The 27,369-nt window shown below is 36.0% G+C and overlaps 1 protein-coding gene across 3 annotated transcripts in view; it reads right to left on the bottom strand.

Moving 5' to 3' along the window:
* PIBF1 (progesterone immunomodulatory binding factor 1) overlaps positions 1–27,369 on the bottom strand; it is a 202,270-nt gene that overhangs the window by 154,979 nt on the left and 19,922 nt on the right. For all 3 annotated transcript variants that reach the window (XM_039240089.1, XM_039240091.1, XM_039240090.1), the window contains exons 6-7: positions 7,493–7,626; positions 708–816 (exon numbers count right to left, since the gene is read on the bottom strand). In XM_039240089.1, the coding sequence (XP_039096020.1) occupies positions 708–816; positions 7,493–7,626 (243 nt within the window). The remainder of the gene's footprint in view (positions 1–707; positions 817–7,492; positions 7,627–27,369) is intronic.

Here is a 27,369-nt window from a genome sequence, read left to right as displayed (position 1 = left end):
GGTGAGTTCCTTATAGATTTTGGATATTAACCCTTTATCTGATATGTCATTTGCAACTATCTTTTCCCATTCTGTTGGTTGCCTATTAGTTTTGTGGGTTGTTTCCTTTGCTATGCAGAAGCTTTTAATCTTGATGACTTCCCAATCGTTTATTTTTGCTCTTGATTCCCTTGCTTTTGGGGATGTGTCAAGTAAGAAGTTGCTGCGGTGGAGGTCAAAGAGGTTGTTTCCTGCTTTCTCCTCTAGGGTGTTGATAGTTTCCTGTCTCCCGTTCAGGTCCTTTATCCATTTTGAGTTGATTTTTGTGCATGGTGTGAGAAAATGATCTAGTATCATTCTTCTGCATGTTGCTGTCCAGTTCTCCCAACACCATCTGTTAAAAAGGCTGTCTTTTTTCCATTGGATATTCTTTCCTGCTTTGTCAAAGATTAGTTGGCTGGATACCGTTGGGTCCACTTCTGAGTTCTCGATTCTGTTCCATTGGTCTATGTGTCTGTTGTTGTGCCAAGTATTATTTCCTTTAACTTATGCTTTCACTCACCATATAAAAAGGGCTAATTCTTACTTTGCAATTTCCCATTCAGAGCTACTGAAGTCCCTTTTTCTGTTAACTACATCAAAAAGGAAAAATGTCCCTTCCACAATTCTGCCCTGGGCTCTGTCCACAATCACTGTATAATAAAATACACGGGACTCTATAAGCTTACCTCTTTTGATAATTCACTTCTTTCTTTAGCTTGAGTTATGTGAGAGGCTTCAAGAATTTCATATTTTCTCCTTAACTCAATTATTTCCTGTTCAAGTGCATCGCGCTCACTATGAAATTCAAATACACTTATTAAATACAGTGTATTAAATTCAAATACACTTATTAAAATAAAATTCAAATACATATGTATTTATATCACATTTTATAATCAACATTTAAAATAGGCTGTGGGTGTTGGGTGTTGGCTCTGTTGTTAAGCATCTGACTTGGGCTCAGGTCATGATCTCACGATTTGTGAGTTGAACCCCTCATCGGGTGAGCTCATGCCCTGCTTCAGGTGAGCATGAGCCCCGCTTCAGGTGAACACGAGCTCTGCTTTGGGTGAGCACAAGCCCCACTTCAGGTAGGCCCTGCTTCTCTTTCTCTCTCTCTGCCCCTCACTCACTTGAGCTCTCAAAAACAAAACAAAACATAACAAAAACATAAGGGGCTGATTTATGTTTCAGGAAATCAAAGAGAGATACCAGCAGTGGGGCTTTAGTCCATTCTATGAACAATAAAGTATCTGCTTTTCAAATCAGGAAACTCTGTTCAAGACTGTTCAGATATATAAATATAAATTTATTATCTTTAAAAAAATAAATACGTAAACTACACTTGCCAGTAAAATACATAATAAAACCTTTTAAGGTACACTGTGGTATCTTTTCACTAATCATAATCAATCTTATCTTGAAACCAAAATTTTTAAAGAATTTATATGTGACTCTAGACTTTCAGTTCAATTAGCATCAAAAAGCCTTAACTCATCACTCAATTGGATAGCAGATACAAAAGGAGGCATTCTTGTGACTATTTCATTCACAAATTGTTTACGATTGCCCTGAGATTCTAATTTCCATTCGCAGACAAGCTCTTGACCCAAAACAGTGAAACCAAGAATTAGAACAAACCTATAGCAGGTGTCTTAAAAAATGAGCAGAAATATAGACTAACTCTTAATTTTTTCTCTCTAGTCAGAATCAGTTCCTTTGTACTTCATATATTTCATCCACCTGTCTACCCACCTGGTATTTGGATGTAGATGGCTGTTAAGAATTGTTTTTTTTTTTCATTAGATTTTTAAAACTGGCTTAAAAAGGTATTTTTCCTCTGGTTAACAAAGTCATGTTTATTGAAGAAATGTAAGCAAAACACAAGTTATAAAATAACAATCATCCATAAACCCACTAACTAAAGATGACTGACAATATCAATATTTTGGTGCACATTAAGTGTTTTTGTGTGTTTACATTAAATGTATTCTCACATGGTACTGATCACACTTCCTTTGCTATGATTTTTCAATGTAAAAAATAAGCACAAAGCAGGATATAGCAAAACATCCATGATCTCTCTATCCATAGCTGAAACAGTTAACATTGGTCTACATTTGAATTAAAGTTTTATTTTGGTTTTTAAAAAGATAAGACACTATGGTAAACTTAAAGTTCCCTACATGTTCCTAACTGTTCCTTCATCATCCCCTAGGTACAATGATAAATTTAGTGTCTCCATATTGCTTTTGAAATACTTTTATTTAGGGTGCCTGGGTGGCTCAGTCTATTAAGCATTGGGCTCTTGGTTTCAGTTCAGGTCATGATCTCAGGGTTCACAAGTTTGAGCACTGTGTTAGACTCCGCCACTGACAGTGCAGACCCTGCTTGGGATTTTTCTCTCCTCCTCTCTCTGCCTCTCCCCTGCTTGCTCTCTTTAAAAATAAATAAATAAACTTAAAAAAAGATAACATACTTTTATTTACCAAATGTTAACATTTATCATATTTACTTTGTAATATTTACTGAACATTACTTTCTCATATTTATTGTCTCCCTGTTGTTCATATATGTGAATATGTATACATGCATATACATGTATACATACCTATACATACACACAGACACGTGTGCAATTTTCCCCCTTAACTATTTAAGAAATATATGCAGACATTAAATCCCTTTATCCCTAAATAACTTGGTGTGAATTTTTTAAAAAATATTTTTATTTATTTCTAGGAGAGAGAGAGAGAGACAGCGTGAGCAGGGGAGGGTCAGAGAGAGAGGGAGATACAGACTCTGAAATAGGCTCCAGGCTCTGAGCTGGCAGTCAGCACAGAGCCTGACGCGGGGCCCGAACCCACGAACTGCGAGATCATGACCTAAGCGAAAGTCGGACGCTTAACCGACTAAGTCACCCAGGCGCCCCTGGTGTGAATTTTTTAAGATTAAAAAATTCTTTTATATAATCCTAATATAATTAGCTCTAATACAATATCTAATATATAATCCATTTTCTAATTTTTGTCAATTGTCCCAATTGGCATTTTTCCTGTATAGGATCCAATGGATTATCATGCACTGCATTCAGACGCCATGTATCTTTAGTCTCCATTAACCATGAACAGTTTCTTAGTCAACATTGTAAAAGACAGAGAAAGGTTATTTGGCCAATTGTTTTAGGTCACTCAATTATCATTTGTTTGATATTTGTCCCTATAATTAGATTCAGGTTAAGTTTTTAGGGCTGAAACACTACACTTGTGTTGTCAGTATGTCACATAAAGAGTACATAAAGCCTTACTATACAGACAGGCACATGAAGAGTACATAAAGCCTTAGTACACAAAGCAGCCATGATGTCATTATATCCTATGACGGATGAAAATAACCTTAGTAACCTGTTTAAGGTGGTATCTGCCAAAATTCTCAAATATAGAAGTACTTTTTTGTCCTCTGCAATTAATAAGTAACCTGTGGGAAACATAGTTTGAGAATATATATATATATAATTTTATTTTGAGAATAATTTTATTCTGAGAATTATTTTATTTTGAGAATATATATATATATATATATATATATACACACATATAATTTTACCAAATGGTTTTAGCCTCCACTGATGATTCTGAATCAAACAGTATTGAGGTTAGAAAGTGGTTAATTATAATATGTATATATATTTATTGGTTGTCATTCTACCGTAAAAATTCCTTTTATTTATTATTAGCATGTACTCAGGGTTCTTATTTCAGTCAACAAATTATACTCATTATTGTTAGTATTCATTTTGATACTCAAGTTGTACGACATTTGGACAGTTGAAGCCCCTTCAATCAGCTACTATGGTACTTGATTGGAATTAGAGGTTTAAGTAGGATCTGATGGTCTTATCCATAGTGTGTTAAAGCCATCCTCCCTACTCCCTCTCTTATCACCTCTCTTTACTGAAAGGGCTAAGAAACAATGACCAATATAGCATATACATCATATATGACCAGCACCCAAATCTTAATTTCTAAATAGTATTCCCTGCTAAAAGGAATCAGGACTCATTAGATGACGCACTGAGGCAATGAAATTAGAAAATAAACCTGGGAAAATTATATCATGCCAGAAAGTAAAAAACTGCTTTAAACAAAAGGTGGGCACATCTTTTTTAAAATTAAAAAAATTAGGGCGCCTGGGTGGCTCAGTCAGACATCCGACTCTTGGTTTCAGCTTGGGTCATGATCGCATGGTTTGTAAGTTTGAGAACATCGGGCTCTGCACTGACAGTGCAGTGTCTGCTTGGGTTCTTTCTCTCCCATTCTTTCTCTGTCTCTCACCTGCTCTCTCTCTCTCTAAATGAATAAACTTAACTTTTTTTTAATTTAAAATTTTTAAGAAGATGGATACACTTTTTTTTTTTTAATATTTTTATTTATTTCTAGGAGAGAGAGAGAGACAGCGTGAGCAGGGGAGGGTCAGAGAGAGAGGGAGTCACAGACTGAAACAGGCTCCAGGCTCTGAGCTGGCAGTCAGCACAGAGCCTGACGCGGGGCTCGAACCCACGAACCGCGAGATCATGACCTAAACGATAGTCGGACGCTTAACCGACTAAGCCACCCAGGCGCCCCAGATACACTTTTTAAAATACAGTATTCTGTGTCTGATTTATCCACATAGATACACCCAGATTGAGTTTAATGATTTTAACTGCTACACTGAATTACATTGTAGAATAAATCATAAATGATTTCCCATTCTGCTACTGAAAAGCATCTAAATTCTTTCTGATCTAATTATAATTAACATCCACGTTCCTGTTTCCTTTTGCACATGTGTAAAAACTTATCAGGGATATAAAAGTGATTTTTCCACTTAGTTTATCTTATATTTTTGTAATCAGAACATTTCTTTAAACTCTTTATTCTATTGAGTGAAATGAAGAGTTCACAGTTTGAGCCCCTCTTGTTTGTTTTTCTGTTCTATTTCTAGCACATAAAGATGTTTATGATGTTTTTGATGAGGGCTATATTTTTCCTTCCTACATTTTTATTATGGAAATAAAACATATATATAAATAGATATGATACAATGAACTGCCTTGCTCTCATCGCCTGGCTTCAATAATTATCAATCATTATCATGACTCATCTTTGTTCATTTATCCTTCATTCACTCTGATTATTCTGATGATTCGGCTTTTTAGTTTTCTCTTTTCATGTTTTATCTAATACTGCTAAGATTTATAGTAAGATAAGTCAAAGAATTATCTTACCATCACAATCTACTTACTTTTGAAATAATTCTTTCAAAAACCTAGCTTTTTAAAGAGCCACTGATTTCAAGCTCCAATAATTACCATATTTTAATATTATATACACATATATATTTAACATAATAATTACCATATTTTAACATTAATCCATATATGATAATACACACAGCATGTCAGTCATGCTGGGAGTAGGAGTACCAATCTGCTCCTTGAAATCTATGTTGTTATATAATTTTTAAAGCTTCAATTCATTTAATAAATATTAATTAAGTGACTACTGTATTTCAAGAATCATTTTAGGTGCAGGTAGAGACAGCAGTGAACGATTAGAATAATGTCTCTATCTATACTTTCATAAATATTCCTTTACTTGATCTTGTTTTTATAGTACAGTTATTCGTATTAACACCATCTCATGGATGACAAAACTTTGGGTTAGAATAGTAAGAGATGTACCTAGGGACATATAGCTAAGTAGTGGCTCATTAATGTACAAACAATTGAAAAGTATATTCCAGTAAAAGGAAAATTCTTTGCTATAGCTACTTAGTAGCACTGGCAAATATTCTCAAGAAAGTATTCTTTAAAAAAATTTTTTTTAATGTTTTATTTCTGAGAGACAGAAAGAGAGAGAGAGAGAGACAGACAGACAGACAGCGTGACCAGGGGAGAATCAGAGAGAGATGGAGATATAGAATCGGAAGCAGGTTCCAGGCTCTGAGCTAGCTGTCAGCACAGAGCCCGACGCGGGGCTTAAACCCATGAACCGTGTGATCATGACCTGAGCTGAAGTAGGATGCTTAACTGACTAAGCCACCCAGGTGCCCCAAGAAAGTATTATTTTTTGAAAGTGTGTATGTCCTTTGTCAGAAAGGAATAGCTGAAAAAACTTCAGCTAGAACTGAAGTATTTAAAAAATTGGTTCCATAAACAAATATAATCAAGTGAGATTTAAAAAATATTTACACACATGGGACTTGACTAGGTCTCTATCTTCTAAGACATTACATTTTAAAAGACAGCAGCAACCCAAATAAAATAAAAGTGGAAATAAAAATACAATCTTAACCCAACAAACTGCCAAAACCACATGCTTTTTGTGCAATGCAGAATTAGGTATATGTCAAGAGAGTGAAAAGACAAGCCATAGACTGGGAGAAAATATTTGCTAAAGACATACCTGGTAAGTACTGTTATCCAAAATATACAAAGAACTCTTAGAACTCAACAGTAAGAAAATAAACAACTCAATTAAACAATGGGCCAAAACCTTAATAGACACTTCATCAAAGATGATATACAGATTGCAAATAAGCACATGAAAAGATGTTCCACATCAAATGTCATCAGAAAAATGCAAATTAAAACAACAGTGAGATACCCCCTAAATACCTATTAGAATGGTCAAAATCCAGAATGCCAAATATTGGCACAGGCATGGACTGACAGAACTCTCATTCACTGTTGGTGGAAATGCACAATGGTACAGCCACTTTTGGACAGAAAGTTTGATGGTTTCTTACAAAACTAAAAATACTTTTTTTTTTAATGTTTATTTTTGAAAGAGAGAGAGGGAGATAGAGCGTGAGTGGGGGAGGGACAGAGAGGGAGAAACAGAATTCAAGGCAGGCTCCAGGCTATAAGCTGTCAGCACAGAGCCTAACACGGGGCTTGAACTCATAAACTACGAAATCAGGACCTGAGCCGAAGTTGGACACTCAACTGACTGAGCCACCCAGGTTCCTGGAAACCAAAAATACTCTGGTCGTACAATTATGCTTCTTGGTATTTACCCAAAGTTGTAATACAACTTACGTCCATACAAACACCTGATGTGGATGTTGACAGCAGCCTTACATTTAATTGACAAAACTTGAAACCAACCAAGATGTCCTTCAGTAGGTGAATGGATGTATAAACTGTGGTATATCCAGACAATGAAATATCACTCACCAAAAAGAAATGAGCTATCAAGCATGAAAAGACTAGAGGAAACTTAATGTATATAACTGAGTGAAAGAAGTCAATTTTAAAAGTCCCCATACTATACGATTCCAACTATAACATTCTGGAAAATCCAAAACTATGGACACAGAAAAAGAGTAAGGTACAAAGTGGAGTTAACATTGTTGATGATAAGAATACAGGTGATTTTGATGAATGCAAAAACAAAGAAGTACTGTGGCCATCCTAACTACTTACTTTTTGACTTTATCATAGTTTACTTGACGGTAGTCACCTTGCTGAATTAACTGTTTTGTGTCAGCTAATTCTAAGGCCAAACGTTGACATCTAATTTGAAGTTCAGAGTAATTTCTTCTATCTTCATCATAAGACTGTAAATGAAAACAATAATAAAACATTTAAGCTAAATATACTTGACCAAATTCTTTAAATTTTTTTAACATTTACTTATTTTTTGAGAGACAGAGAGAAACAGTGTGAACGGGGAAAGGACAGAGAGAGGGAGACACAGAATCCAAAGCAGGCTCCAGGCTCTGAGCTATCAGCACAGAGCCCAATGCGGGGCTTGAACTCACAAACTGTGAGATCATGACCTGAGCCGAAGTCAGCCGCTTAACCAATTGAGCCACCTAGGCACCCCATTGACCAAATTCTTTAATGAACTCTTCTGTTATGCTGTAAATGTTCTTGCAATTAAAAAAAAAAAAAATTCAGTTCTTCTGTGTAGTAATTATTTTCCCTACTTGAAAACAAATGATCTTAAACTGACAGAGTAGTTTGTGAGTTTGCTTATTTGGTTTTCATTGAAAAAATTGGGCAACTATGCTTTGGTTATTAGACTAACACATGAAATGAGTATACCAGTGTTACATGGCTTTTTTGTTTGAGTATCTATTAGACGCTAAGGACACAGAAATAAATAAAACACAGCCGCTGTTCCTGAGGAGCTCACAACTTAGAGATGAAGGGTCACCTGAGTATCAAATATCTACAATGAAAGATAGTTACTGAAGAGATTAATCATGTAGTTTCGGCTGTGGTACTCAGCAAAATAAGGAATTTTGTGGCATTTGGCAAGTATTTCCACATCAATCTTCCTTTCACCCACCAGACCAGCAGAAAGGCATTACAGAGCTGTAGGAGAGTGGTAGAAGGGAAAATCGTCAAAAACCACAACCTAGCCTGGCTTACCACAAACCTCATATCTCACATTTCTTATATTCATGTATCACCTTCCAACCCTAATGAAGAGCTGAGGTTTTTAACATACATGCTTCCTCTAACCTATTCTCACCGCCTAAAGAGTGAGAACTTATTTGCCTCTTCCAGAGTGCCAGTTTCACTGTAGCATCAGATTCCTTTTCTATATACCTCACCAGAGTATAAATGTCTTAAGGGCAGGACTTTTCTTATCCGCCACTGGATCTCCATCACTTTACAAAGTATTTAGTATACCGGAAACATCAAATCAGTGCTTTTGAACAAATTAGGAAATAAATGAATATGGAAATGGAGGTAAAACAAAACACAGGGACAGAGTTCCTCCTTATTTCTGCCCTTGAACTTATCAGACCTTACAAGCAATCAGATCTCAACTCCACCCCCAGAACCTGTCATGATAAATGTATCCTATTCCAAGTCATTCTTTAGTAGCAGACCAGGTGGTCACACTCATTCCACAAATAATGACTGAATTATTTCTATACGACCGGTCCTAGACGAGGTACTGTAGATACAAAGATGAGTAAGATATTGCTTTTGTCCTTTTTAAACTATTAAACATAACTTTGAAATGTTAGCTCCCAAATTTCTATCCAAGGGCTGTTTGAGAAATGCATTATGAAAAACTATACATGGTGTGTTTTGTTTTGATATAATATTATATTCTGGTACTGACAAGCTCATCATAAGGCTGGAATGTTACTATAGTATTTATTACAGGATCATAACTGAAGATACTCTACAATCTCCCCTAAGGATCATCACATACATCATTTCAGGCCTAAGTCCCAGAAGACACTTTAGTTCCCCTGAAGAATGCTCTACCATTCTCAGGGCGCCTGGGTGCCTCAGTTGGTTAGGCGTCCGACTTCGGTTCAGGTCATGATCTCACAGTTCGTGGGTTCAAGCTCCACGTCGGGCTCTGTGCTGACAGCTAGCTCAGAGCCTGGAGCCTGCTTCGGTTTCTGTGTCTCCCTCCTTCTCTGACCATCTCCTGCTTACGCTGTCTCTCTCTCTCAGAAATAAGTTAAAAAAAAATGTTAAAAAATAAAGAATGCTTTACCCTCCTTTTTTTTTTTTAATGTTTTATTTATTTCTGAGAGAGAAAGAGAGACAGTGTGAGCGAGGAGGGTCAGAGAGAGGGAGATACAGAATCTGAAACCGGCTCCAGGCTCTGAGCTGGCAGTCAGCACAGAGCTCGACGTGGGGCTCGAACCCATGAACTGTGAGATCATGACCTGAGCTGAAGTTGGATGCTCAACCGACTGAGCCACCCAGGCGCCCCTACCCTTCTAAATACTACTAATCATGTGACTGTTGTGGAACACTGTACAATGTTACAGTTAGAAAGGCAAGCTCCAGAATTCAACTGGCTAGAGTTGAATTATCTGCAGTAAGATTTTGGGCAGTATTCAGAGTCCTCATCTACCTCACAGTGTTGACTATATCAAGTAACACATGTAAAGTGCTTATAAAAATGGCTAACAAACAGTAAATAGTCATTAACTATAAATTAATACAATACTTCACTATTACTTTGGCTTCTGAGAGATTAGAGCCAAAATGATAGCTCAACTTTAAAAACTTCACAAAGACCGAACAGAATCCTGGAGGAATGTGAACATTTTAAGGTTGGTGAGAAGGCAAAGAGCAGAAGGCACCTGAGGGAGTACTCACAGAAATAAAGGGTAAGTTGGGTGTGTGTGTCAAGAACAAGCGCAGGAGACTCAGTAGCCAGTAGTGGTGAGTACCACCGAGGAACAAACCTAGTAAACAAGCCTCCCACGTATTCAGGGACAGAGACAGAAGACTGCCACAGACTAATGCAAATGTATCTGAATACTCAGTGTGTTCTTGTTTTGTGGTATTCTTAAAACACGCTTATTGATTTTTGAGACAGACAGAGCATGAGTGGGGAAGGGCCAGAGAGAGAGGGGGGATCAGAAGATACAAAGGTTTTGCACTGACAGCAGTCAGCCCAACATGGGTCTCGCATCTACAAACCATGAGATCATGTCCTGAACTGAAGCTGGCTGGTCAACCAACTGAGGCATCCAGGAGCCCTGAGTTCTGTGCAATTTTTTATGCATTCTTTCACTTAATACTTAATGTTATGTCTGGGTATAAATATTACCCACATTTGATACACGAAGAAACTGAGACTTAGAGAGTAGAAAAGTCTCAAATCTCACAAAGAATAGAGTAACTTTGTCCAACAGTAAATTTGCATGGAATTCTCTTCTGTTAAAAAATAAAAGTGAGCAGGTACCTGAGTTGCTGCATCAGTTAAATGTTCAATTCTTGGTTTTGGCTCAAATCATGATCTCACAGTTCGTGAGTTCAAGCCCCGTGTCAGGTTCTGCACTGAGAGCATAGACTTGCTTAGGAATTTCTCTTCCTCTCTCTCTCTTTCTGGCCCTCCCCAGCAATCTCTCTCTCTCAAAATAGAAAAAATATACTTTAAAATAAATGAGTAACAGTAAGAAAGTGCAGTAGCTAGAAAAGAAAATAGGGATGAACGAAGGTTTTAAGATAAACCTGAAAATGTTCAAATATTAGTAGGAGAGGATAAATATCAAAAGAGGGATGGAAACTGAAGAAAACAGGAACAAGCACAAGGTACAGCCCTAAGAAGGCACAGGGAACAGGATCTAGAGCTCAGTTGTAGAGATTAATCTTGGATCAGCAGACATGCTCAATGTGACAGGCTTTTTTTGAAGATGACAGTATTAAAAACAAATCTGATGACCTTAGATAGCTTTTACTTTAATCTCAAAACTTTTTAATTATAATTACTAGGGACTAGCAGAAGCCCTTGTTAGGGAGTTATATATGTATTGCTCATTTTATAATTAATTAATTTACATTCAAGTTAGTTTATAGTGTAATAATGACTTAAAGAATAGAATTTAGGGATTCATCACTTACATACAATGCCCAGTGCTCACCCAACAAGAGTCCTCCTTAATTCCCCTCACCCACTTAGCCCATCTCCCCAACACCCCACCACCAACCCTCAGTTTGTTCTCTGTATTTAAGAGTGTCTTGTGGTTTGTTTCCTTCTCTGTTATCTTTTTTGCTACTCTTCTCTTATGTCCACATATGAGTAAATCCACATATGACTGGATATCCCCATATGAATAATATCCACATACGAGTAAATATCCACATGAGTGAAATCATATAATATTTGTCTTTCACTGACTGACTTATTTCGCTTAGCACAATTCACTCTAGTGTATCCACATTGTTGCAAATGGTAAGATTTCATTCTTTGTGATTGCCGAGTAATATTCCAGTGTGTGTGTGTATACGTGTACCACATCTTATCCATTCATCTGTCAGTGGACATTTGGGCTCTTTCCATACTCTCCCTTTTGTCATAGTGCTGCTATAAACACTGGAGTGCATGTGCTTCTTCAAAACAGCCCTCCTGTACCTTCTGGATAAATACCTAGTAGTGCAATTGCTGGGTCATAGGGTAGTTCTATTTTTAATTTTTTGAGGAACCTCCACACTGCTTTCCAGAGCGGCTGTACCAGTTGGCACTCCCACCAAGAGTGCAAAAGGGCTCCCCTTTCTCCATATCCTCGCCAACATCTGTTGTTGCCCGAGCTGCGAATTTTAGCCATTCTGACAGGTGTTAGTTGGTATCTCATTGTGGTTTTGATTTGTATTTCCCTGATGCTGAGTGATGTTGAGCATCTTCTCCTGTGTCCGTTAGCCATCTGGATGTCTTTGGAAAAGTGTCTATTCACGTCCTTTGCCCATCTCTTCACTCCATTATTTGTTTTTTGGGTGTTGAGCTTGATTAAGTTCTTTATAGGTTTTGGAGACTGACTTTTTATGTGATATTTCATTTGCAGATATCTTCTCCCATTCTGTCAGTTGCCTTTTACTTTTGCTGATTGTTCCCTTCACTGTGCAGAAGCTTTTTATCTTGATGAGGTCCCCGACATTGATTTTTGCTTTTATCAAGAAAGATAGAGTATCATGTCATCTGCAAAGTGTGAAAGTTTGACTTCCTCCCTGCTGACTTGAATGCCTTTTATTTCTTGGTGTTGTCTGATTGCTGAGGCTAGGACTTCCAACACTATGCTGAACAGCAGCGGTGAGAGTGAACATCCTCGTCGTGTGCCTGGCCTCTGGGGGAAAGCCTTCAGGTTTTCCCCACTGAGGAGGGTATTAGCGGTGGGTCTTTTGTATATGGCCTTATGATCTTGAGGTGTGATCCTTCTATCCCTACTTTCTTGAGATTTTTATCAAGAAAGGATGCTGTATTTTGTCAGATGTTTTTTGTGCTTGTTTATAACAAGCTCTTATCAACTTGTTAAAAGCCATAGAATTGCTCCTTACTCTACTCCTTCATATATTTATATTATCCACTTGGTTTCCAAAGGCATGTAATTTTTCTACTTTAAAGCAAGACTTTTGCTATCAATGGTAAAAACAAACAAAACAAAATGAGTACAGATGTACATAAGTTGGTAGGTTTTGTGGCAGAAAATTGTGAGTACGTCCACATTTCTTCCAAGTTCTCTGTTAAATGAAATACCAAGTCATGTGCTAAGAATGGAAAGCTGGAGATGTGAGGAGAGTTGTGAATGTCTAAAATAACCTGTATAAAAAATGAGAGACTAGAAAAAACAGAATTAGAGCACAACTGTATGGGCCCATTTGACATTGGTATTAATGAGCATTTGTACTTGCTAATGCCGATGTGATTTTTTAATTTTAATCCAGTAGTGCTCAGTTGGAAAATGCAGAGTTAAGATTTTGTCAGGTGGGTTTGATAAAGACAGTTGGGAGGAATTAAGGGAGCCTTAGCAAAAGAAAGGTTTAAGACTGATAATATGATGAACAGGTAAGAAAACAAATTTAGGAAAGGACTGATAAAGAAATTACATGAATTGGAAATTCTGTTAAAGGTAAGTTGGAAGTAGAGGATTAAGGAACATGAAATAGAGGAAGCAGCATGTTTAGAATGAACCTGAGTTGGTAACTTTAGAAGTAATCAGTTCTGGGTGACAAGAAATGGAATGTGGATCATGCAGCTGAGTGCCTGAGTGGAAAAGAGTCAATCACTAAAGATGAGAAAATCAATAAAATGCCAAAAGGCCAAGGTTGTGCATAAATCACAGAAGTAACCCAGGCAGGAGTGAGGGCTCCACTAAATAAGGAAGAATATCTTTAGTGGTGTACAAATTAGGAAGGTTATGCAAGGTGGCATCCAGATGACATGAATGCCCAAAGAAGCAGAGCTTTTTGTGATGGTGGATGTGCCAAGATCTGAAATTATAAAGATCTAGAGCAAATACCAGCAACTGGTCCTGAAATATGTGGGGTATAAACTCCAGGTTCAGAGAGCAATTCCATGGAAGATACATAAATTTTCTTTAAATATAAACACCAATGACCAAATATAAGCGAAATTTCAGTATAACAATGTATTCTTTTTTTTTTTTAAATATTTAATGTTTATTATTGAGAGAGAGAGAGAGCGAGCGCATGAGTGGTAGAGGGGCAGAGAGAGAGAGAGAGAGAGAGACACAGAATCTGAAGCGGGCTCCATCCAGGCTCTCAACTATCAACACAGAGCCCAATGCGGGGCTTGAACTCACAAACTGAGAGATCATGACGTGAGCTGAAGTCAGATGCTTAACTGACTGAGTCATCCAGGTGCCCAGGATTGTATATATTCTAAACAACACTTTCTTTAGGACTTTTCAACTGAAAGATTTCCCCTTAAATAAAATACTTTATATTTTGAAAAAAAATATATGCTTCTCTTACTATTAACAACTAAAATAGATTAAGGCATGGCACTAGAAAATAAGAGAAGTAGCATCTTCCCTCAAAATGAACAAAACCCTATGACTGTGTACAACTTCCAGGTGAAGCCTAAAGAGAACAGAAAAGATTACTTTGTATTATTCCTCTACATCCTTCCCTGTTTTGAACTCAACATCAGCTTATTTGGGAAAACTCCAGCCCCAAATCTGAGTTTGATGTTTGTCTTATATTTCTCCCTAGCACCTGGTTCTTTCTATCAGAAAACACTGCATGTGCTGTGAGCAGCCATGACTTGCTTTCTACATCATAAGAAAAAATTTAAGGCAAATGTCCCATTATCCCGGTACCTAGTACTTTGCCTGTTATATTAAGGTTTGCAATTAATTCTGTGGGAAGGAGCAAAAGAGGACATTGAAGTGACTAAAACAACAGAAGTAAACTGAATATTCAAACATAAAAGGGCACACAGAAAGTTTCCAGTCACCAAATCCTACATAAAATTTCCACATTAGAGTAAACCTGTTAACAGTAAGTCTCCATTTCCTTTTTATAATAAAGAAAAAAATTACATGGGGAAAATAAGAACAGTCCAAGTCATTGAGAAGATTTTAAACTGTTTGCCAGGTTTCTACATATCTAAAATGGAAGTGATTTTGACTGCCAGGATTGTTATCTTCTTCATCTATATTATTTGTATGAGGAAATAATAGAAGACTATTTCCAGTCTGAAAAAAGTAAATGTTATTGTAATTGCATGTTTTTCTGTCTTTCCTATAACCTTCGTCTTCCCCACACCCACCTAGGACCTGGGGTTCCTTGAAGACTTACTTTATATCTGTATACCAAGTAACACGTAGCATACACTAGACATGTTCACAAAAGGGACTAATGTTGAAATATAAATGGACTGTGTATCACTAGCATTTAAAATAAATAGTTTCAGATGTAGAAAAAGTGACTTTAAAAGTTAAGTATTTAAAACATTATCAGTTTTTCAAGTGAAATTATAGATTACTATCATAAATCTTTTTGATTTATTTCAGAAGAATTTCAAAAGAAACAATAACATCTATGCAACATATATGCAGAATTTTGAGAAAGACAGGATGAAAGGACCTTTTATTCTTGATTTGGTTGGTGGATGTGTTCCCTTTGTGAAGATTCAATTAAGACTTTTTTATGTAGGTTATACAGTTAAGCGTCTGACTTCGGCTCAGGTCATGATCTACTGTTGGTTCTGTAGTGACAGTTTGGAGCCTGGAGCCTGCTTCAGATTCTGTGTCTTCCTCTCTCTGCCCTTCCCCGGCTTGCACTCTGTCTCTCTCTCTCAAAAACAAATAAACATTAAAAAAATTGTAAAAAAAAAAAAAAAGTGAAACAAGAGGCTTCAACCAGGAAAATGTTAACTGGGGAGAAGTTCTTCAAGGGTGCTTGTGAATAGTGATGGAAACTGGGAGATGTGATGATCACATCAAAGCGGAAAGAGCAGGATGAAAGTGGGTAGTGAAGAGACTCACTTTTTTACTCTATGTATTTTTCTACAGTTTGTTTGAACATTAGAAACTGAAAATTTTATACAGTGTTTTGGCAAAATTATCAACTATTTGAACTTTCATATTTATAATGAGATACCCTTTCTTTACAAACACAGCAGTTAAGCATTTTATTTTATTATTTTTTTTAATGTTGATTTAGTTTTGAGAGACAGAGAGACAGAGCACAAGAAGGGGAAGAGCAGAGAGAGAAGGAGACACAGAATCCAAAGCAGGCTCCAGGCTCTGGGCTCGAACCCATGAACTGTTAAGATCATGGTCTGAGCTGAAATTGGACGCTTAATGGACTAAGCCACCCTGACACCCCACAGCAGCTAAGCATTCTAGATTTACAGAATTTCAGAAATGAAAGATACCCTGGAGATAATCTATTACAATCTTATTTTCAAGATAAGAATATTAAAGCCTAGAGGGTTTAGATGATGTGTCCAGGATTCCAGGGCTATGATAGAACTAGAATCTAGGTTCTTGAATTCATACATACTTGATGCTTTTCTTAATTTCAAGTTCCTGTTTTTCTGAAGAGTCAATTCTGTAGAAACTATAAAACCATTGTTGAAAGTTAATATTATTATATACTGTTCAAATCCAGGGTGTTAAAAGCACTTTAGTTGCAAATTTATGGGTTCAAATATGGCACATGCATAAATCAGTTAATTTTGGACTCCCTTCCTTTAAAACAGTTGCTACAGTCATTTCTTAAGTACCTAATAAGAAGAACCATTTGACAAGATAACATCAAATCTAAATGTTTTCTAGAAAAAGTTAAAAAGTATTCAAAGATGCAATTAAATAGGCACATTCTAAATAGTCAAGCAGCTGTGTAAACCAAAAGGCAATTATGTTAGGTATAATGAATTTCTAAGCATCATTTAAATCTTTTGTCTTTCACACTATGTAAACTGAGAAGAGAGTGGTAACCTATGTGTCAAAATAAATCTTTAATAAATGAGGTGATCTCCTGTCTGTAGGGAGATAGGGCAACTAAGGAAATTGGAAAGGTGATATAGTGACATTTACCTTAAGGTCAGTGGTTCAAATCAGAAGCCGTTTACATTGGATAGCAGTTTAATGAATGAGAAGAAATGGTGTGGTTAGCTATTCTGGGAAAACGAGAATTCAGTCTTTAGAATTCTCACAAGTTTCACATTATCTGTAATCTACTTCAAGCAACTAAATACGGAAAAGAAAAAGAAACCTAATTAACCTTTGCTATAGACTGACCTTTAAGTAACAGAGTCTGTTTTACGGCCAGAAACTACTATTTGTTGTTGTTATGACCCTCAAGCAATATATTCTTTAAAAAAACTTTTACTCCTCTAAAATCTTAAAAAAGAAAGACATACTGAAGTACTAAAAGTCTACTGGGGGTTAAAAAGAAATCAAGAAAATTTTAATGAGTTTTTTTGTATTCCATGATAATTCTCAATAATTATTTCAGTCAGTAAATGTGAATTTATATATAAAAGTTTAAGCTTTTCTAAAAGGAGAAATTTAAAAAATTAGAGAAATGAAGAAAGGTAACTTCCATTTAAGTGTGGTAGATGTTAGGTTGGGATAAAGAGATATGGGTTCAAGTCTCTGCATTGAACTCTTCTAGCAAGTCAGCTTCTCTGAATCTTAGCACTGCTTTCACAGAGTGAGTACACTGACTCATTCAGTGCTTCATTGATCTTTATGTGCCTACTGCTGTATGACACGTCATATTACTATTACTCATTACTAGCTCACGGATCTGGCAGAGCCTTCTACTGCTGAACAATGTGTGGTGCTGAGAAGCAATTTGTATAGCTTACATTTTCTCTAGCAAACTACTGAAAGAAATTTGAAATACTGGTTTTTCAGTGGATATTGACCCAAATACGATTGAACCAAGCAAACTTAAATCCTAACATTTTAAATGAAACCAATTTGCTAAATTATCTTTTAAGTCTCACTGATTATTCAAAGAATGCAAGTATATCAATTTAAGAAAGCATGCTTTCCATGCCTTTCAAGGGATTTAGGTAAGCAATAAAAGTATGAAAACAAGCATAAAATGATCAAGATCATACCTTGCATATCTTCAAGCAGTGCTATGAAATTCAAAATCAACCATAAAAAATTTGGAAAGACCATGAATACTTGGAGATTAAAGAACAGCCTACTAAAGAATGAATGGGTTAACCAAGAAATTAAAGAGAAAATTCAAAAGTACATGGATACCAATGAAAATGAACACATGATAGCCAAAAACCTCTGGGATGTAGCAAAGCACAATTTTATATAAATGCAAGACACATGTATGTCTGTATATAAATACATATTGGAATTACCATATGCTGGTAAATGGATTTAAGAAGGATTTTTATAATTTTTCTAATAGTTTTATTTTTTAATGTTTATTTTGGTTTTGAGATAGAGAGAGAGAGAGAGAAAGGATGTGAGTGTTTGCATGAGTAGTGCAAAGGCAAAGAGCGGGAGAGAGAGAATCCTAGCAGGCTCTGCGCTCAGCTCGGAGCCTGAGGAGAAAGAAGTTCAATGCAACAACTGTGAGATCATGACCTAAGCAGAAATCAAGAGTCAAGACACTGAATTGACTGAGCTATCCAGGGGCCCTATTTTTATAATTTTTTATATCTTTCTTCCCTCTTTGACCCACATCCCATGTAATTTGTGTCATACAAATTTTTCTCTATTCTTCTTCATATACTTCCCCATGAGTTCATATACTTGTGTAGATACTCAGGAGGAGTGGTTTTTGGTCATTATTTTTCTGATTAAAAAACAAAAAGCAGCAGCAGCAGCAGCAGCAGCGCGGCACCAGGGTGGCTCAGTCAGTTAAGTACCTGTCCGAATAGATTCTTGATTTTGCCTCAGGTCATGATTCTCTCTCTCTCTCTCTCTCGCTCTCTCTCTCTCTTTGCCCCTCCACCGCTTGCCCTCTCTCTACCAGTCTCAATAAGTAAAACTTAAAAAAAAAAAAAACACGTTGACTATTTTGTATCCAGGTTTAGTCATTTAGCATTTACCCTGTGGAAATCCCAAAGTAACTGATATTCTCCAGTTCATCCTATACATTCCTGCACAATGTTCTGTGCTGTAGTCTGTACCATGGGTTTGTACCCATTCCCTTCTGCTGTATTCATGGGCGTTTAGTTGTTTCAGTCCCTCCTTTCCCCTCTCAGCTGCTGTTTCAGAAACAGTGCTGCAATAAATCCCCATATACAAATGTCCTTATGTACTAGTACTTCACTCTGTGGGACCAAGTCTCAGGAGTGAGGTGGCTACGTTGAAGGATGCTTACTTTCCATTTTAATTGACATTGCTAGATTTCTTTCCAAAGAATGCATGCAGCAGTTCACTTTTCCGCTGGCAACATGTTCATCTGTTTCCTTAGAAAAAGGTACACATACTTATTAGATCTTTTACATTTTTGCCCACCTGAGTTCTCACTGGTACTTTAATTGTATTTCCCCCAATGCTACCTAGTTTGAGCATCTGGCTATTTGAATTTGTGCTTTTTTTGTGAGATGCCTATTCGTACTCTTTGCCCATGTTTCTTTGGGGTTGTCTTTTTCCTGTTAATTTACAAGGGCTTCAAATAGTGCTAGTAATAATTTTTCATCATCTTAATTCCAATTTTTTTCCTCAAATGCATTCTTTAAATATTGAACATTGCCTGTGCATTTTTTTGGTCTTTCTCTTTTAAAGTTTTTGTTTCCCGTCTTGGCCGAGATTATCTCAACCTCTAGGACAGCACTGTCCAACAGAACTTTTCTTCAATGATAAAAATGTTCCATGTCTGTACCATTTACTACGGTACTCACTTATCACTAGTAACTAGTAAGACTGAGGAACTGAATTTTAATTAACTTAAACTTCAATTGAAATAGCCACATGTGGCTCTGACTACTCAACTGTACAAGTGACTTCCAGAACTTAGCTACTCATAGTTCAGTCCATTACCTGGCATTGGACAATGAGCACTAGTAACATCTGTGAACATGCTAACTGTGAACAGTCTTAGGCCTTGTGCCAGAACTATTGTATCATTTTGAGTTTCACAAGACCCCCAGGTGATTTGTATTTACATTAGAGTTTAAGAAGCACTGCTAATAATCACATAAATTAGGGATTCTTAATACTTTTTTATGCCATGGGCTCCACTGGCAATCTAGTGATGCCTATGAAACCTTTCTGAGACTAATGTTTCTAAAAGCAAAAATCAAAATTTACAGAACTATGAAGGAAACAAATTATACTGAAATAAAACTATCAAAGTATTTTTTAAAGTTATGTAATATGTCCTGGGGCAAGTGGGTAGCTCAGTTGGTTGAGCACTTAACTCTTGATATTGGCTCAGGTCATGAGCTCATGGTCATGGGATCAAGCCCAGCATGGGGCTCCCTGATGAGTGTGGAACCTGCTTAAGATTCTCTCTCTTTCTCTCTCTCTCTCTCTCTCTCTCTTTCTCTGCCTCTCTCTCCCACTTGCTCTCTCACTTTAAAAATACATACATAGGGGCGCCTGGGTGGTTCAGCTGGTTAAGCGTCCGACTTTGGCTCAGGTCATGATCCCACCATTCATGAGTTCGAGCCCCACATCTGGCTCTGTGCCGACAGCTCAGAGCCTGGAGCCTGCTTCAGATTGTTTCCATCTCTCTCTACCCCCTCTCCTGCTCACACTATCTCTTTCTCTCATTTATTAAAATAAATGAAAGAACACTTTAAAAATACATATGTAAACAATAAGAATTGTTCATCTAAAAAAAAAGTTATGTATGTCCTTCATGAAGGCATTAAAGATAAACTCAGTGAGGGGCCTACTACCTATAGTAATACTGAAGCAGTGGCAAGCACAACTCTATTTAAAGGTATCTGCAGTAACTACACTGCGACGAAAATACGTGATTTCTAATGTTGACAGTGTCACAGGTACTGGCAGTCCTACTGTGGTTTTTGCTTATATCTGTTATTGAATTAAGTGCTAAATTTTAGTTAGAAGTGAAAATAATTCTTCCATATACCAGATGGCATGTGGACCCTAAGAATCTGTGTTATTCAAATAATGTTCTAGATTTTCTTCTAAAAATTTTAATCCAACTGGAATTAATATTGGTGAAAGGTATAAAATGTGAGAACCTTTTTGTCTTTTATTTTTTTTTAAACAGATGGATATCCAGTTATGCTAAGACCCTTACACTAAATAACCATTCTTCTTCAGCTGAATTAAGCTACACTGCTGTGGAATATAATTAGATCTACTCCTGTATTCTGTTCCACTGTTCCTTTCTATGCCAATATCACATTTAATTGATATATTAATTTTGAAGTATACAGTGGGATCTTGGTTGGACCAGTATCTCAACTTTCTCCACCTCTCATCTTTTATTTTTCCCCACATTTTTCTTGCCAATTCTGAGACATTCAGTATTTCATATAGACTATCCAATCCCAATCCTTGTACAACACTTCTCCTCTTCACCAAAAATATAAAAAACAGAGGCACTTGGGTGGCTCAGTAGGTTAAGCTTCCGACTCTTGATTTTGGCTCAGGTCATGATCTCACAGTTCATGGGATCGAGCCCATACAGAGGCTGTGTGGAATTCTCTCTCACTCTTTCTCTCTCTGCCCTTCCCCCACTTGCAGTCTCTTTCTCAAACTTTATAAAAATTAAACAAAATAAAAAACAAAAAACAAGAAAAGTATTGGGATATAAACTAACTTCATTTATTTAATATATTAGTAAGAAAAGGTGACAGTTTTATAATTTTTGTCTTCCTCCTAAAATATGGTGCTTCCAAATTCAACACTAAGGTGTTACAGTTTTCCTCACAGAAGTCCATTGCCTTCCTTACAAAATGAAATATTTTTCTCCCATGTCCATTTATAATAGTTACTGAGCAGTTATTTCTCTAAGCCTACACAAATACTACTGATTATATCCTATATTCAGCCACAATATCACATCTCTGCATTAATTTCAGCTGTTTTTCAAACATAACATAGAAACATTTTTTTTCTTTCAAATTTATATATGGATAGGTTTTTTTCTTCTTAGTGCATCTGCTAAGGCCCTCCAAGACCATTTTAGTTAATAATGGGCAACTCAATCTGTGTTTGGTTACTGATTCTAACAGAAAAAGGTTTTACTGTTTTGTCACTTAGGATAATTTTTGGTTAACATTTTGTTTGTGAATATTTGTCTTTAACGGGAATAGTTGCTAGATTTTATTTTACCATCTTTTATCATCCTACTTACACAATCATATGATTCGTTTTTCTCCTTCAACTTGCTGATGATTATCCCTTCTATCCATAAAGCATTATTCTCTTGATACAATGCTAGAATTCAATTTATTTAGAACTTTTGCATGTGTAATAAGTAAAACTGGCCTATAGATTTGTTCTGTCTTGCTTTTGCACTCTTTTTCTCAGAGCTTTCCACCTTTTTCAATAGTTTGGTGTTTAATTAACTGGAATCAGCTCTCCTTGTGGAAATCAGCTGAGAATCTACCTGGGTAATCCATCTGTGAACCTAGTAACTTCATCAGTAGTACATCTTTACTCACTTTCTAATGCCTCTATGATGATCAATGCATTCAAGTTCTCCACTTCTGTTGATTTCAATCATCTAAATTTGTTGGGACATTTCACTTTTCTTTCAGTTTTCAAGCTTGTTTTCACAGAGCTATATTTTCTTAACATCCAATAATTCCAAACTCCTTGTTTTTATTTTTTTCTTTCTTAAAATTACTACTGCATTTCTTTATTTTTCATCTTTCTATTTAATGGTAAAGGTATTTACCATTTTTTAGCCATTTTTACCATTTACCAATTACAGATTTTCCTCTGGACAGCTTTAAATGTCTCAAGGATTTTGATGTAAAATGTTTTCATTTTCATTGTTTTCTTATTTTTATTTCTTTGATCTAGAAGATATGCTTAATTTCTCAGTATGTTTATTTCTCCTCACCTTTTATCTCTAGTTTTACAAAATTATGATTTACAAAAGGAACTATAAAATCTTCACTTAAAATGTATTATTTTACTATGTTGTCAAGTTTATACATGATAGTTTTATAAACTTCCTATTGACAAAAAAATTCTCTGATTAGGAAACACTGAACTTTGTATATAGCAACTAAATCAAAATTATTGACTGAATTAATTCTTCTAGTCTTTACTTAGTTTTTTTAATCTACTAAACCCATCCAATTCCAAAGAAAGTATATTATAAACTTTCCCAGCATTATTACTTCATTAAGTTTCTAAAAATTTTTTCTTTACATTTACTATATCATTTGATATGCAGATGTTGTGACTATAAAAATCACCTTTCATTACTGTCTTTTGTTAATCTGCTTTGTGTTTTTTATCTTAAATTACACCTTATCTGATATTAATATTGCATTCCTGTTGTCTTTTTTCATAATTGCTAGCCCATCCCTTTACTTTTCAATCTTTATCAATGTGAATTAAGCATTATCTCAAGATAAATGCTTAATTTATCTCAAGAAAAATAAAACTGGGTTTAGTTTTAAAGGTCAACCTAAAAGTTTCTTTATTTCAATAGAATACTTTATTCTTCTGCTTTCTGGAGGCAAAGGAGATTTTATTCATCTTATTTGGGGTGGCGGTAGGAAGGAATTCATAAATTTTTACAGACTAAAGTCTGCCAACAATTTTCCTGATCTTGGAAAAGGCCCTCTCACAGTGTCCAGGCTGTCACCAGGCCAGGGGAGGAACACTCCAAACTGTGGTAACTTATCTCCAAGTTGGCCTCTATCAACTTCTTCCCGTGTGTGTGGCAAGCTATTACCTGATGGAGAAATGTAGTCTATTCCTCTTAATGGTTTGCTTGACTAAGAATCTGCTTAAGTGATGTTCTGAGACTTCACAGGTCCTAGGAAGCCTTTAAGCGTTGGCCTGAGTGTCTTGAATGCTCGCGTGCTCACTCTAGAGGACTCTAGTTGCCATGTGCTGAAAGTACCATGTTGAAGGATGCCTAAACTAGTCATATTTGACCCCAAATATGTCACTGAATTAGACTCAAATGATTCCAGTCTCAGACAGGAAAGCAATAACCAGTTGACTCTATCAATCTTCAGAGACGTAACAAATAAGTTTTAAGTCACTAAGTTTTAGTGTGGTTTATTATGCAGCAATATATAACTGAAACACTAGTTTTCTTAAAGCCCAAAACTTCAGCCAGACCCAGCTGCCTGCTAGCCCAAGTGGCAGACTGGCTAAGAAGAGACAGATCAATGAAATTAGAAGAAAGGAAAAATGAAATGATTTAGGTTGTCAGCTCTTAGAATCCCTTTATCTCCTCCTCTTTCAAGTAAGCCTACAAAACAAAGCTTATTTTATTCAGTAGTTTATGTTGACTATATAACGTAACTTTAAAATGTTAGAACACATAGAAGTTTATTTAGTTTTGAGTTCTGCATGGCTATACCAGGTATCAAGTATGATGACTCAATATTGTGACTAGTTTTCTCTATTTGAACTGTGAAATCTTTATTCATACATGATCCATGACGGCATCTGGCCTTTTTTTAGCTGAAATGCATATTTTACATATTAAGCTGATGGCTATTTTAAAAAAATTTTTTAATGTTTACTTACTTTCGAAAGAGAGAGGGAGAGAGAACACGTGCATGCAGAAGTGGGGGAGGGGCAGAAAGAGAAAGGAAGAAACAGAATCTGAAGCAGGTTCCAGACTCTGAGCTGTCAGCACAGAGCCCGACAAACGGCCCAAACTCAAAATCTTTGAGATATGACCTGAGTTGAAGTCAGGACGCTTAACCCACTGAGCCACCCAGCTGCCCCAGTTGATGGCTATTTTTAAAATTACCTTTGTGGTGCCATAACAAAATTAAATGTAAACGTGGGCACAAACATCATTGTGATTACACTCTATTATAAACTATTTGTTCAAATGATCTAGAATATGCAGCTATTAATGTTTTTGGATCATAAAATTTTCTGATAAAATTAACAATGATAAATAAGAACTCTTAGACACCCAAAAATATGTTTGTGGAATCTGGGCTGAGATGTAGCTCAAAACAATGAAGTAGTCATGGTGAACTTAGATAGAAGCTGAGCATCTGGTAGGGTCTCTCATGAGCTGCTTTCCCCAGTCATAATAGGAGGATACATCACCTTAGCCACTGAGTTCAAAACTGTATCTCAAATGCATGAAGCTGCCACATTAGAATCCTAAGCACTTTATTAAAATTGAGATTCTTAGCTCTATCTCAGACCTAAAGAACCTATAGATGTAACCATAAATTGAAATTTTGAGAAGTGCTTATTTACTTTAATACAGAGGCAAAACTATTATTGTTTACTAATAAGTTTATTAGATATGCTAGGTAATTATAAATAACAGATATTATTATAAACATGTACCTTAAAAAGGAATTTAAAATTCATCAGTTAAGTAGGATAAAAAAGAAATTTCAGAAAAGTTAACATCCCTAACTATAAAAACCTAAACAACAAATATGTATCATACCTCATTTTCATACAGTTAAAATCAACTGGATTACTCACATAGGAGTACTTAAGATGAGCCTCAAGGTAATCTTGCAGAAGTTTTCTCAACAAAAGTAACCATGTTTCTACACAAGGAAGTTATCTTAAACAAAACACTCTTCTTGCTTCCTAGTTACCAAAGTTCCCATAAGAAAAATTTTTTTCACCATTTCCTCCTGAAACTCTATAGCTTCATTCAGGGCAAACTCATTAATTCCTGAGATAGTACTGTTAACATTTCTTTCTTTTGAAACAAAACGTACATACTGAAATAACTGCAGTAGCAAAATAGCTGCACACAGTTTAGCTACACACACTGGAACAAAATTCTGACCTGTTATAACGAGATTTGCCAAGTAGAAAATAAAAGTACAGCACTTATGAAAACACAAAGTACTGTATATATGCTTCTGCACATAATACAGCTCAAAATATGTTAATTTAGATATTATTGACACTTAAAAACTCTAAACTTGAAGTAGAAGGTGAGGCCCCTCAAAATAATAAATAAACTAGAAGTACAAGATGAGCCCTATTTTCCAATGTTACTGTCTAAATATTATTTCCAAATTTAACTACAGATCTGGAAAAAAATATGAAAGAAGATTCCAGAAATTCATTAATATTTGCAGCTCAGGAAGGGTGGCTTCATTTTTAAAAATCAAAAATCTCTTTTTTTAAAAAAATAATATATTTTGAGAGAGAGAGAGAGAGAGAGAGAATACTAAGTAGGCTCTGCACTGTCAGCACAGAGCCCTATAGGGGGCTCGAACCCATGAAGCATGAGATCATGACCTGAGCCAAAACCAAGAGTCAGACGCTTAACCAACTGAGCCACCTGGGTGCTCCCACAAAAATCACTTTCTATTAAATTTGTAAAATAGTCTTCATGTCATATTTGCTATGAACCAGATTATATAAACAGCAGAGCTAATGGTGTACTTACAGGGCTTTAACATCTCTGAATATTTTTATTAGTTATAATTATGGCATCAGTGTAATAATTGAGACCCCTTTGATCTGAAGAATATGTATTATGCCAGACAAATTTGTTTTCATACTTTTTTCTTCCAGTTATAAATCTGAATTACTAGGAAAAAATAGTATTTGATCAGTTTTAGGCAGTGGATATGAAGGAATAGAAATGAAAATAATGTGAGCTCCTGGCTGATTCAGTCGGTTATGTATCCGACTTGGTTTCAGCTCAGGTCATGATCTCAGGGTTCCTGAGTTTGAGCCCTGTACTTAGTGCGGATCCTGCGTGAGATTCTCTCCCCTCTCTTTCTCTGCCCCTCCCCCCCCACTCTCTCTAAAAATAAATAAATAAACTTAAAAAAATAATAAATGGAATAAATGTTACCTTATTAGGTAACAACGTAGTATTACGGCCTTTAGGTAAAAAAAAATGACAAGATTTTTCTGATGGATATATGCTGCCACCATGTGGTGAAAAAAATTAAGACCCTTTTGGAAAATACAAACTCCTAATAGGAAAGTCTTATTTACTAAAGTAGAAAATTTGTCCTCCTAGTTTGTTAGTCTCAAACTTAGAGACATAACTAACAAATATTTTAGTTTCTCTTACCAAATCACAATGAAGTTGTCATTATTGTCATTTTTGAAGCATCTAAATTTGTTGGCTGTTCTCTCCTCTTTAAAATTTCTATTAATTTACTACTTGTTCTAGGACATAGTAAGTACCTTCCCGTATTTGTCTTGAGTTTATCCTCTTACAACTTTTTTTTTCCAAGTAGGCTCCATACCCAGCACAGAGCCCAATGCAGGGCTTGAATTCATGCTGAGATCAAGACCTGAGCTGAGATCAAGTCCAATGCTTAACCCACTGAGCCACCCTCCTCTCCTCTCCTCTTGCAACTCAATCCTCATCTGTATTGTGACTTTGGAAACTTGAATCACAGTTTTTTCCCTGGCTGTTGGTGTTTGTTCATCACATCCTAGTTTTCATATATCTTCAGAGAATGAACTCAGCTCCCTGATTACCAGATTTTTGTTTCAAAC

The sequence above is a fragment of the Hyaena hyaena genome, unplaced genomic scaffold (assembly GCF_003009895.1).
Source record: "Hyaena hyaena isolate Hyena2069 unplaced genomic scaffold, ASM300989v1 scaffold_166, whole genome shotgun sequence".
NCBI lineage: Eukaryota > Metazoa > Chordata > Mammalia > Carnivora > Hyaenidae > Hyaena > Hyaena hyaena.
Note: the sequence above shows the minus strand (reverse complement) of the source record. Positions and strands in the feature narration are given on the sequence as shown.